General features: G+C 34.8%; 1 protein-coding gene across 5 annotated transcripts in view; it reads right to left on the bottom strand.

Annotated features, from left to right (window-relative positions):
- SRSF11 (serine and arginine rich splicing factor 11) overlaps positions 1 to 13,654 on the bottom strand; it is a 43,752-nt gene that overhangs the window by 4,864 nt on the left and 25,234 nt on the right. For all 5 annotated transcript variants that reach the window (XM_044238456.1, XM_044238457.1, XM_044238460.1 and 2 more), the window contains 6 exons: positions 11,907 to 11,999; positions 11,156 to 11,205; positions 9,646 to 9,773; positions 7,744 to 7,825; positions 3,267 to 3,398; positions 717 to 806 (listed from right to left, as the gene is read on the bottom strand). In XM_044238456.1, the coding sequence (XP_044094391.1) occupies positions 717 to 806; positions 3,267 to 3,398; positions 7,744 to 7,825; positions 9,646 to 9,773; positions 11,156 to 11,205; positions 11,907 to 11,999 (575 nt within the window). The remainder of the gene's footprint in view (positions 1 to 716; positions 807 to 3,266; positions 3,399 to 7,743; positions 7,826 to 9,645; positions 9,774 to 11,155; positions 11,206 to 11,906; positions 12,000 to 13,654) is intronic.

Here is a 13,654-nt window from a genome sequence, read left to right as displayed (position 1 = left end):
TAGCAAATGAATTCTATATTTAGAGTGAAAAACAGATTTTCTGTGGAGTAAAGTTGAACACTGAATTTTCACTAGCAGATTAAAGACATAGTTACTAGTCTAAGAATGATACAAATCAGAACTTATATGGCCTCTCATTTTGTCAATGACTATATATGTGGATATTTTAAACATGACTTAGAATAATGAAATGAATTTACTGTAGTAATTCAGTATATATATATATATATATATATTTTTTTTTTAAGATTTTATCCATTTATTTGACAGACAGAAATCACAAGTAGGCAGGCAGAGAGAGAGAGGAGGAAGCAGGCTCCCCGCTGAGCAGAGAGCCCAATGCGGGGCTCGATCCCAGAACACTGAGACCATGACCCGAGCTGAAGGCAGAGGCTTTAACCCACTGAGCCACCCAGGCGCTCCCAGTATATATTTTTATTATAATAACCACTAAAACTTAAAACTAAATCAGGATATGAAATGTACATGGCAAACATAAAAACTGACCTCTGTTCAATTCCATGTCATTTCAACTGTAACACCATAACATATTAAATAAAAAGAACTTTTGATTATTCTTCAAAAATTGCTTTTAAAAATTTCAACACTGAAGTTATGTACCTATGTACGGGAAAACATTTAATGCTCACGGCCTACTGACATTCTTGCAAACAAGGTTGTAAAAGGTACCAAGAACTCAAAATGCCACTTCTTACCTGCTTGCACTTCTGGAACGTCTGGCTGTGCTGTAACTTTTTGGTGGTGTTTTGGAACGTTTCTTTTCTTTGTCTTCTTTCTTTTTGTCTCTAATAAATGAACAAAATTTACAAATGCATTAAAAGATTCAGTGAATATAAATACAGCAACAACAAAAACGGAAGCAGAATGAAATCTAATCCCATTCTTAAAACATGAATATTCTTCTAGAAACGTAATAACAGCTTAAGGGCATATTTAATAAATTTAAAAAAAAAAATCATTTCCTGCTATTCCACATAAAACTTCTCTCCAAAAGAGCAAAACAGACTATGTGATGAAAAAAAAATATATAGGATGTTGTTCAATTTCTTGGTATGTCTGGCAATGAACACTAACATTTATTTATTTATTATTATAAAAGATTTTATTTAATCGTCAGAGAGAGACAGGAGGAGTGAACATATAAACAGGGGGAGTGGCAAGTAGAGGGAGAAGCAGGCTCCCTGCCAAGCAAGGAACCTGGGATCATGACCTGAGCCAAAGGTAGATGCTTAACTGAGTCACCCCTGGTGTCCCAACACCAATAGTTTTAATAATTATCTCCAGGCTCTTCAACACACCTTGTTCTCTCAGCAGATTACCAATTTCCCCACCTACTATGACTCTGGGTCATCTACTGTCAGGCCAGAACCCACAAAGCACTACCAGATTTAATGACTACTATTACCAATATTCTTCCCAAGTACATACCCCATTATGTTGTTAACCTTTACCATGGACCAAGACAACCGTCTTTTTTCCCCTGCTACATATTCTATGCTATTCAGTACTATAAGAAAAATATCTCATCACAATGGAATATTATTATACATACTTCAATTCTAAATCTTTTTAGAGATTCTTGTATATTTACTTTTATTTCCTAGAGCATTTTTTCCTCCTAGATTACCATTCTCCCCAAGACTCTGCACAAAAAGGTAATCGATATATTTGTTGAATGAGAAGTCCTTCACTCCCACAGACATACATACCTATCGTCAACTATAATGGTAGAGATTCAAGTATCTCTTTTGTTTTTCTAAGCTAATCCCTTTAGCTCCTATTTCTGTCCTTTTCTTCTTTGGTCACTCTGCTGCCATCAGTTACCCCTTCCTCTTTGTTCATGTCTTTATAATTTCTGATTACTGTTACTTTCCCTCAAGGATACTCAGTTGTTTCCACAAACTGATCCTCTACCAGAAATCTTTTCTAAGTACAAATCTGAAAAGAGTAATAACTCCCTGTTCCGTAACTTTTCCATCTCTTCCCATTGCTTCCTGAATCAGGTACAAACTCCTTCGTGAGAACACAGCCTTCTGTGTCTCATCTGTCTTCCTATACTTTTCCGACCTTATTTCCTAGCCACCCCCCATACCAAAATACTTGCCATTCGTGTTCCCTCTCTTGCTGTGTCTCTTCCTGCTAAATAAATAAAATCTTAAAAAAAAAAAAGTTCCTTGAGGGAAAGAACACCCAATTTCTCTTTGTATGATATTCATTTCATTATGCAAGCTTATTTGATTGACTGGATTAAGATGACTCACCCTATAAAATACAGTAACTAAAAGCCTCCTTACAGGCTGAACACTCAGTACAGCTACCTCCCAAATCTTTGCTCCCAGTTGAGTTATATGGTCATGGAGAATAAACTGTTTTGGACTTCAACTGTCCTTATTATTTTAATTACATAATTAAACATACAAATGGATAATGGATAGTATAAAGTAAAAGGTCTGCTTCTAAAAAATTAGGCAACTATTTAAGAAAGAGGTAAGGACAGCTGCTCAAAAAATAAGCGTTATGAAATTGTATACATGTGACAACTATAAATGAGAAAAATATAATAAAAATCTAGGTTTTTTTAAAAGTGATAGTTCTCTTGCCACTGTGAAGGTGGTTCAAGTGAAAAAAGAGTGACTTGTTAAATGCTACTCAAGACTATGTATTAATTCAAAAGGGTCTGGCCCTATATGAAAAAGACGGACCACTGTATGAATTCACATTTAAGTCAAAATACAGTGTTAAAGTACAATGTTTCTTTAGTGACTCCTCAACTTTAACCTTCTACTCATTCCAAATCATGGGACAGGAGGCTCTCCAAATATGGTTCAATGTTTGTCATATATTAATTCTTAATATTTATAAGGTGCTGACACTGGGATTCGGAAAGGTAAATTAAGGCATGGTTGTCTGCCATAATCCAACTCTGCAGCACACTGTAGAGAACGGTGGGAGTAGCACGATATCCTCAGCAGGGATGAGTGGAAAGAAGAAAACGAAAGAACGTAGTAGGACAGACAAGAATTTTTACTACAAAGAAATCATCTCAGTTTTCAGCTCTAAGAAGAAACCTTAAGTTTACAAAGGAGCCCAGGAAAACAAATGTCAGCCTCTTCAAAAATTAAATAGTTCCTTCTCCAATCTAGCCCTCTCCTTCCACCACCCCTTTCGTCATTAAGTAGCCCATATCTAGGATTTTGAGAACTTTAAAATTTGTCTTCCCACCTAATGTCAATGGTCTACTGTACCTGGTTTTTGATGTGCTCCTTGACCTTCTACCTCTCTCTCGGGAATGAGATCTTCTCCGTCTTGGACTTTTGGATCGTCGCCTACTCCTTGACTTAGAATGTGATCTCCTTCTTGATCTGCTTCTTGACCGCCTAATAATGAAAAAAGCCAATACATGTGTATAAAGGCAGACTAGTTCTGTGACAGTTTCACTTAGCACCAAATGATTCAAACATATGGGTTAACCATCAACAAGTGGGGGTAATTTCCTATCAGTTGCTGATATTACTTATTTAGTCCATAAAGCTTTTACTTTTTTCTTTTTTTAAAGATTTTATTACCTTAGGGAGCAGCAGTGACCAGGGTAGGGGTGGGGAGAATCTTAAGCAGACGCGGTAGCCTGATACAGGGCTTAATCTCACAATCCCGAGATAATGAGGTTAGTCAAAACCAAGAGTCAGATGCTCAACTGACTTGAGCCCCCCAGGCACTCCTAAAACATCTTTGATTCCCTAGAAACTAATACTAACACCTAGAATTTCTCACCTTTTAACCTCAATCTGTCAGAACAGTCCTATGCCTTGACACTGTAACTCTGAACCTAAAAACTGTACTAGAGAATGAAGGAAAATAAAAAGTATCTGATTCACTTGCATCATCTTCCAACTACACAGAATTTTAGCATGTGTCCTATGTAATTCCTCACTATGGCAGGTTAACTCTACTGGTCGATTACCAAATACTTAATATTTGCTTACTACATGCTTTATAAGTGCTTATTCTTACAATACGCCTTTCAAGTAGGTACTATTATAATTCATTTTATAAATGGAAACCACTTAAGGTGTGTTGTTGCTTTCTATGATTTCTAATTCTTCTCTGAAATGTTATTTTACTTCTTTGATTTACAACCTCAGAGATATCCAATGTAGCCCTATATAGATATATACAACTCAGCACAAACTGCCTCTTTAACTTTCATTTCCCCTCACCATTATCACTAGCTCTACATGATGATCATCTCTTTCCTGTCATGTAACAGAAGTGTTTCTTTCTGCACCGTCTCCCAGCCTTTTCCCCCAATCCTATATACTTTCTCTTCCGGGACTTAAGAAGCACAATTAAGTTTTTGATGTTGTCACCGATCCTCTTCCTCTTGTATTTTATTCTAAGAATTATGAAAAATAAACCGCATCCTCTGCTTAAGACTTTTATCATTTAACTTCTAAGGACCATTCATTCAACCTGTTTCTATGGAAAACTTCTAATACAGTCAAACTTTTTACATTCACTTAAAGTGCCCAGAGAAAAGAGAGTTTAGAAATGGTAAAGATTTATGCCCACATCTCAGTTCAATACCAGCAAATGGAGAGCATTCTTTGAGCCCATTACTTAATGAAAAATAATAGCACTTACATTGTGAATATTAGTTATTTAAAATTTAAAATGAAGTTAAGAAGTCAGCTCAGTGCTTTAATGTAGGTATATATATGAACTACTGATTCCTTTCTTTCCTCTTACTAATGTGCCAATATGGGTTCTGCTGTCTCCTTCTCTAAAATCACTATTTCAAAACCCATCACTTGTGTCTTATTGAATCAATAAACTTTCATTTTAATCATCTCCTATTTTTGACCATTATTTGGCAACTACTAAAACAATCCCTTTCAGTAACATGTCTATTTCCTAGAAAATGTTCATGTAATGCTTACCTACATTTCTGTAAGCTTCATAAAAACGGGGACTAAATTAGTCTACCTTATTCAACTACTATACTCTCGAGCACTCAGCACAGTGCCTGACTCTAGTAAAAGGTACTAACAGTATATTTTAGGTGATAGTGACTCTATGAAATATAATCAAAATCATTACTTTCTTCTTAAGAGTTAAAAATAATTCTGGAAAATAAAACTGATGTTATTAGAATTAAACACTACTCATCTTTTGAGTATACTGGCTTTAAGAAAATTACGTCGACCATCATTTTTGCTAAACTGAGTTACTCATTTTTCCTGTCTTTAACGTATACACAAAAAATAGAAGTAGAGAAGCAATAAATCAAACATTCTCACAGTTTTTCTAAACAAATGATTAATAAAAGATAGTTTCAAAAATCTAATAAGCAGAGGTATCACACCCATCTATTTAATATAAGGTCCTGAAAGTTATTTTTTTTTAAGAGTAATGTACTACAGAGCTACTTTAACACACTTACCAGTTTATATAAGCTCTTTAAAGAAAATCAGAAAAATATACGAAATTAGTATTTTAATTTGTGGAAAGTAATGGTCATTTTACATGCCAAGATGCTTAAGATACTATAACCCATTATAATCCATTATGATGTATTATTACAAGTGTCCAAAAACACTCTGTTCAAGAAAATAAAATGTTTCACTATTATTTCCCACAGGTTGTATTAAAATAATTCAAATTAAAACCTGAGAACACTAGTATGTACTTGGTATATACAGGAAAAAGGACTTAGGTTCTCATACATTTTAAGTGTTAAATTAAAATATAAGAGCATGATCCTGGAAAATTGGGATTATTAGCAGTATCAACATATCACATATTTAGCTGATCCTGAGCAAGCTAACAAAATAGAGTTCCTCAGGTGGAGATGAAGATGTGAGAAAGAGCATTAGGCAGAAAGGAACATTATGGACAAAAGCATGGAAGCATACAGAAAATGTACGTTCAGGCAAGTAGTACCGTAATTAACTGTTCTGGAGTGGCAACTGACAAGTGTGGAAGATAAACAGGGTTAAATAGTAAAGAAAACTGAATGCCATTCTAAGGTTTTATTTACCATGTTGCTAAGGCTAATAAGGTTGCTCCTCAAAGTTTAACAAGGCTGTGACATGATCCAGACGTGGTTTTTTGTAAGTTATTTTTAGGAATGAGACAGGTTGGAAGAAGATGGGAGGCAGGGAGTGGGGAGGGTGGGGGGGGCGGGGCGAGAGGACAACCCTGTAACATTCTGCTACAGACTGAATTCTGTGCCCCTTCCAAAATTCTTACGTGAAACCCAATTTCCAATGTAGTGATACTGAGGTGGAGCCTTTGGGAGATAATCAGGTCATGACAGTACAGCTTTCATGGGATTAATAACATTATAAGAGATCTAAACCCCTCACCCATTCCATGTGAGGATATAGTAAAAAGACTTATAAACAAGGGTCCTCACTAAACACCTAATTTGACAAGACTTCGACCTTGGATTCCCAGTCTCCAGACCTGTGAGAAATTAATTTCTGTTGTTTGTAAGCCACCGAGCCTATGGTATTCTATTACAGCAGCCAAATGGACTAATGAAAGGACTATGAAAAGACCTGACACTGTCATGGGCTCCACAGATCAAAATTATTTTAAAAAAAAACCAAAAGAACAGAACAAAAAACCACCAAGATGTTATTTGCCCTTTTTACTGTGCTGACATATGAACTAATGGTGCAAAAGCAATGGTGGTGTGAAAGGGTTTTATCATCTTCTTAGCACCAATCAAGGTAGCAGGTACTGAACTGCCCTAAGTAGGTCTCTGTATTCTTCACTGGCATTTGCAGTATGCAAGTGCAGTAAAAGATAAAAAGTAAAAATAAAAATAAAAAATTTCATTTTCACTAAAGAGATCATTGATGAAACAGTAAAAAGACTATTAAACCTGATTCTTTGAATGCTATTAACCTAGTATTATGAACAGTAAATATTAAATGTAGGCCCTTGAGCAACATTCTGCGCAATGCATACATAAATCACTTGTCATATTAATTAAAGTTAAATGACTGTTACCAAGAAATACAACTGTGTGACTGAGCTGTGAGCTTACCTAACTGCTTTTCCCATGAAGTAACCTCTCTACTAGAAAAAATAAGTATGACAAACTATGGTTGTTTGGACTACAGTATTGGCAGACATTTTCTGGAGAAAAATGCATGAAGCCTATCATCTCAAAAAAAAAAAAAACACACCAAACTTGCTGCTGATAATAAGATCTGAGATTTCAAGAGAAAATTAAATTTTAGAACACTTGAATCTACCACTGTGAACATGACAGATTCCTAATACTTAGGAATTAGTTTTCAGATGACATGTGTGGTGATATTATTGAAAGTTGTCATTTACAAATATTCATGCATCAGATGGGTAAGTTGAAAGAGAAGTCTCAAGAAGTCTAGTGGAAAGTCAGAAGTAGAATTCAAGTCAAAATTTTCAATCTAGTGTTCTTCCACAGTCCTCACTCAATTTAGTGCTCCAGTCCCAGCACCTTCCTCCCATCCCCAGATTTCGGAGTTTTAAAGTACCAATCGACTGTCTATTTAGCCCATACCTTTTCTCCATGTGTCCACATGTGAACTCAAACACTCTGCTAATGGTAACAGTTCTTAAAACACCCAGAGCTAAGTCGGTCAACAGCTAGCAAATTAAAAAGGATTTGAGATACAGAAGTTATCTTCTTCTAAGGTATAATTAACTACCAATAACAATCTATCAAACCTGTGCCTAGAAGATGAGGGAGTCCTCCTCCTCCTAGAACGTGATCTTGACCTTGAGTGCCTTCGTTTCTCTTCTTTCTTATCTGGATTTTAAAAAAAGAAAAAAAAAAAAAAAAGGAATCTGAATTTAGAAACCATAAAATAGAAAGATTACACCCACTTAGAAGTCATTCTAAGAAATTCTTCATTATCTTAATTTTCAGGTTTCATATATCATCCTTAAATGTCGTATGATCCTTTTTTCTAGGCTTTCAGTAGATCCAAATTACATATCTGATTTTCAACTAACCAAAGTTTCCTTTGACTATTTCATTTGTACCAGATTTGGAAGGCTGTGATATACTGTCCATAAACAATCTATGAAAAGAATTATCCATCTCATTCTTCATAGGTTTCTAAATGAGGAGTCCCTATTTCCATTCCTGGGTTCTACTTTCCCAAATATAGCTCTAATTGACCCAGATTAAAACTTTATTTTCATGTATCATATATTAACATCTCCCAACCAGTACTCAATTGTAAGATAAATATATTTAACAGATTATATAATAAACAGAAATATAGACATTTAAAATCCTTGTTCCATTAAAATGTTCCTTCTTAATCACTTATGCCTATGTGCCTCTGCTAAATAAATTCCTATTTATTTGTTACAGTGGTTGACTAATAAACTCAGTATTTGGCCTTCAATCCAGAGAGTCATGATTCATTCGCTGTTCTCACTACAGTCTGTGGCAGAACTGGCTTTTAGTAAGCTAGCTCTCTTTTCTTAATCTGTCTGAACTTCCTCTTGCTAATTTTCAACTGTGTAAGTCAGGAGACAGATCCAGATGATCTGAGTCCCATTTCCTAGTTTTTAAATAATACATAAGCAATTCCTTTAACTTAGGACTTGAGAAATAAAGCCACTGCATTCTTCACATGTGGTCTACAATTAAAGTGAGACTAAGTTCTTTCACATTTAGATCATTTCATTAACTGGACTCAATTTATTGCAAATGTCACTAATAAATTCACAAAAATCTTGGGGAGAATACATAAATAAACCACTTTCAGTTATTTCCAGTTATTAGTTTTCAATGAAAAGAAAAAGTTACAGCATGGTGTTCTGGCTCTGGAGTCACATACATCCAGTTGTGTATCTAAAACTCTTACTCCTTGCCTTATGGTCTTGGACTAATTAATGCTGTTATTAAATAACAGACATAAAGCATTTGGTATTAACTTATCCAACATTATAATTATCTTCCTAATACTATTCATATCTAAAACCTTCCCATTTATTAAGAAATAGGAGTGAAAAACTAGTAAAACATTTATTTGATATGGGAAAAAATAATCCAGAACCAAACATCCAATCTATATAGGCGGACAACAGGATAACCATAACCGTTCACTTCACCTCGAAAAGACAATCTGCAGAGAGTAAGGTAATATTTTTAGGTATTTGGTTTTCTTTAAAACAAATGTCTTAACAGAAGCATCTTTAGTAGGTTCACTAGGTCAAATAAAAGACTAAAATCAATTAGGTTATCCCAACATAAGCTAACATAAGTCTAGGCACTACTATTAAGGAATGCATCATTGAGGAATAGAGTAGGGTGTCCTGAAGGATGTTTAGCTATGTCCTGATCCTCTACCTGCTAGAGAATGCAATTGGTACCAACATGACAATTAAATATCTCCAGATATTTTCAAATTATGTCTAGGTGACAAGTCCCCTCCCCCAACTCAGGATCACTCTCCTACATGACCTTTTATCAGAATTTGAAAAATTAAAAGATGATTATAATTAAATTTAAAAATGATTATAGTATTTCCAAACTCATGCAATAATCATTTTTGTCAATAATCAATAATCACATAGTTTAAGATTCAACACAACTGCCTAACATATCTTTACCTGGTTCTATAGCAGCAGAAATTAGGGACTGTGCTTCTCGTACTCTCTTCATGGCTTCCTCTATTTCTTTACTAGAGGTATCTGATTTCAGACTTGGTGAAACAAGACCAGCAGCTACATGATTCAACCTAAAACAGAACAAAGAACTGAGATCCAAGTATTTTTAAGTGCACATTATTACAAATAAATGTAAATATTTCATGTATCATTTCAGTAAGACACTACTTGAAAAAGTGGTTATTTCATGTTAATTTTGGTAAAACCAGGTACAGTATAGCATCCTTTTCAATATTTACAATCTGCATTTTAAAGATTGAGAGACACCTGGAATAAGAAAAAATACCTATTTTATTTTGCGGAACATCCATTAACTTTCCATAAACGCATGTTGAAAAATGTTATTCCTGGGAATACAAAGATGCTGAAGATTTATGATTAACAGAACTTTCCTTCATATGATTTAAAAACTTTCTACAGCAGAATTTTCCCTGGGGAGGAGTATTACTTCTAAGGTTGCAGAAGGGCAGAAAATAAAGCAGAGGCCAATGGCACACCAAAGTTACTCATGAAATTGTTGACTGGAAAGATGGACCTTTTAAAGGTTTATACAGGACAAAAAAAAAATAAAGACAACAAATGTTAAAGATAGTTAAGTATTTGTGGAGAAAGGGCAATGTAAACAAGAATGGGTACTGAGGGAATTTCAACTGTACTGGTGTTACATGCTGAATGATAGGTACAAGCTAAGGTTTTAGCATAATTTTTAAGAAAAAAGGCACTATTATAGTCAAATAATTCTGTTTCTCCCTCCCACCATGCTCTCCCACTTTCTTATAGTGAATTACACCAAGCAGAAAAACTTAAGTTTAAATTAATATACCAAGAAATTATCAAGTAAAATATTTCATGATTTTGTTACATATCAATTAGAGAATGGTTACAGCACAAAGAGAACTTTTCAAAGCACCTAAAAAAAGATGTTGGTATTATGTGACATGTATTAGTCTTTTGCTCTGGGATCGTGTTTCCTTCACTTCTGTCTCCCTGATTCCTATTCATGCCCCAGGCTCAGCCTCTCTGATCTTAAGTTCTCCTTGTAATAAGTTTCCATAGACCCTGTGTACTTCCTCTTGTTGGATGCACATACTTAACTGTATTTAAATAATGCCTCCTTTTCTGACTGAATATAAATGCTGTGAAAGTACAAGCTTATAGTAGGTACTCCATATACATATATTTTTTAAATGAATCAACTAATCATAGTATTTTGCTCTTTTCCAGTTATCCTGGCAAAAGCTATTCATCAAACTGTTTGGAAAGACTCAATTTATACTGAAACAAAACCCTCTGTAGATGGGCTTACCTCTGAATTTTTTCCTTATTTCTAGAAAACAGAATTATGTATTGTGTAACTTGAAATAACTTTCTTTTTAACTATCAAAGAATAACTTCTCCAGACATTCATATACTATATCCGGATCACCCATGAAAACATGGAAAAAATCCTTACTTGGGATCAACAGTACTCATAAGCTTCAGCAACTGATCCGCAGCAAGCGACTATAAAAACAAAAATGTAACATCAGTGAGAATACATAAAATAAATGATTGCTATTTTATTTTTTTCAGTATGGTAAAATGCCTTAGGACAATCTGGCCAACATACAAGAAGTTACATTATTTTAGGTACACTGATGATCAACAGAAATATAATGCCAGTGAAATACATCATATAAAGTTAAGCTGCGTTAGCAGTTAAATGTGAATATGATTAGCTGAAAGTCTAGGTTTTATAGAACAGTTACCTCCTGCTTATTTTGAGACTGAGGAGCTAATACTTAAAAAAAAAAAATGTATAAAACAAAACTCCAAGTGGTTAGGCAGTACAATAAAAGATTTCCATAAAGTTAGGACTTCAGAAAAAGAGTCTGGCCAAATAACAATGAGAGAAAACAAAAATTTCCAAGTAACAACAAATTATGAACCCACGTTCCCATTCTTTCATGACTGTTTACTCCAAAAATACTGATGTATTGGCTTTCTGTGACACTACTCTGAATGACACAAAATGAGAAATTTTTTAATGGTTAAGGGGCTAATAATGCAGTGACCTTTTAAGCTTCTAATGAAGTTTACATAAAAAAACACTATTACTATACTACAGCAACCAATTATCTCCCATTCTGGAAAAGCAAACTTAACAGGTAACGGAACAAATTCTTTAATTTTAACAAATGAGATCAAAAGGTATTCAGTTATACCTGAGAGTTCAAGTTTGCTCCAGGAAGCCCAAGTGCAGCAAGGGCAGGATCAAGAGTAGGAGCTCCCAAAGCAGCCAATGGAACAGCGCCAATCTGTGAAATTTCAAATTTTATTTATTTTAAATTTAATTTCTATTCTTGTTATTTCTGGGATTATTTTTTTCCTGTTGAAAGGCCCATACAATAACCAATTTAAGTCTGAGCTATGTGGGCTCTGTTGCAATGACTCAGCTATGCCACTATAGCTTGTAAACAAAGATAATAATAAAAAAATGGGCATGTTTGTCAATCAAAATTAACAAAAATGGGGGTCTGGACTAAGAGCTACAGTTCCCTTACTATCCCTGCAATATACAATGTCCTCATTTTTCACTCATTACAGCACATTTATCCCTAAACCCAGAAATTAGAAAAACAAAAAAATTTTATATGTGCCAACAATTTATATTTGTTGATTCTCAGGTCCAAATCCACTATCCTTTTTCCTGTTTTGTGATAATGAAAATAGCACCCCTGGGACACCTGGGTGGCTCAGTGGGTTAAGCCGTTGCCTTCAGCTCAGGTCATGATCTCGGGGTCCTGGGATCGAGTCCCAAATCGGGCTCTCTGCTCAGCAGGGAGTCTGCTTCCCTCTCTCTCTCTGCCTGCCTCTCTGTCTACTTGTGATCTCTCTGTCAAATAAATAAATAAAATCTTTAAAAAAAAAAAAAAAAAAAAGAGAAAACAGTACCCTTAAAAGCACTTCTCCCATGACAGCTGGCATGATGTTAAGCTTTATGTGTATAGGGAGCTAGAAGGACACTGTGGAAGGGGTTTCTGTTCCTCGTTCCTATGTTCACTTTCTGATTGTTATTGCAGTGGGATGCCCAGTGCCCTTCATCTTTTTAGTGAATTTCAGTACCATCCTCTTGAGCAGCTTCTTACATGTTCTCTGGGCATTTGAGAACTTCTGTACCTTCATCCTTTTGAAGGTCTGAAACTTAGCCTTAAGTGGGAAGAGGAACCCCCTTATCTACTGGGTTTCCTGTGTTCTTTCTTCCTCAGATCTAGACATACTAGTTGCTTCCTATACCTGCAATTACTGTATATTCACTTAAGTACCACTAAGTTAACTCCTGTTACCAGTTAGTAATTCTTTGTATTAAACTTTCTCTATTCAATTTACCAGGTATTTTTTTTTTGGTCTCCTGCCTGACAGAATTCTAACAACAGATGTAAATTATGCGAAGTCCTATTCAGGCAGTCTTTCTCCCTAAACTGTGCTAAAAAAAGTTCTTCCAGCTTCTAGTAATATTTAATAAATAAAAGGTACCAAACCTTCTGTACTTTAACAATTGTTTATGGAGTACAATTAAAACAGTGTCCCTATAAAATGTCTACCTTAGTTATTATACAATTTTATATAAAGGAATCAATCTATAAATCACCCAGATCCTTTTATAGGTTAAAAAAATGAGGACTTAAATGACAAAGTCATACTCAAAATGATGGGAATTCCTGATTTCATCCTTTTTCTGACTTTACAGTTAATGGAACTATTCAGACAGGCGAAATGATGTAACAGAAAAAATGCTGTTACACAATTCTAGTTGAGGCTTGCTGTTTGCTACTATCTGCGAAACCACTCAATGACCAGTTACAATCTCTCTGAATAAGAATAGACGAAATTTAAAGAGCTTTTTGGTTCTAAAACAATTATGCTTTTTCTAGCATCCTATGAGGTTAGAAACACTACCCAGCAAAATTTT

This window comes from Neovison vison, chromosome 2 (genome assembly GCF_020171115.1).
Source record: "Neovison vison isolate M4711 chromosome 2, ASM_NN_V1, whole genome shotgun sequence".
Lineage (NCBI taxonomy): Eukaryota > Metazoa > Chordata > Mammalia > Carnivora > Mustelidae > Neogale > Neogale vison.
The sequence above is the reverse complement of the archived record's forward strand: the minus strand, read 5'-3'. Positions and strand labels throughout refer to the sequence as shown.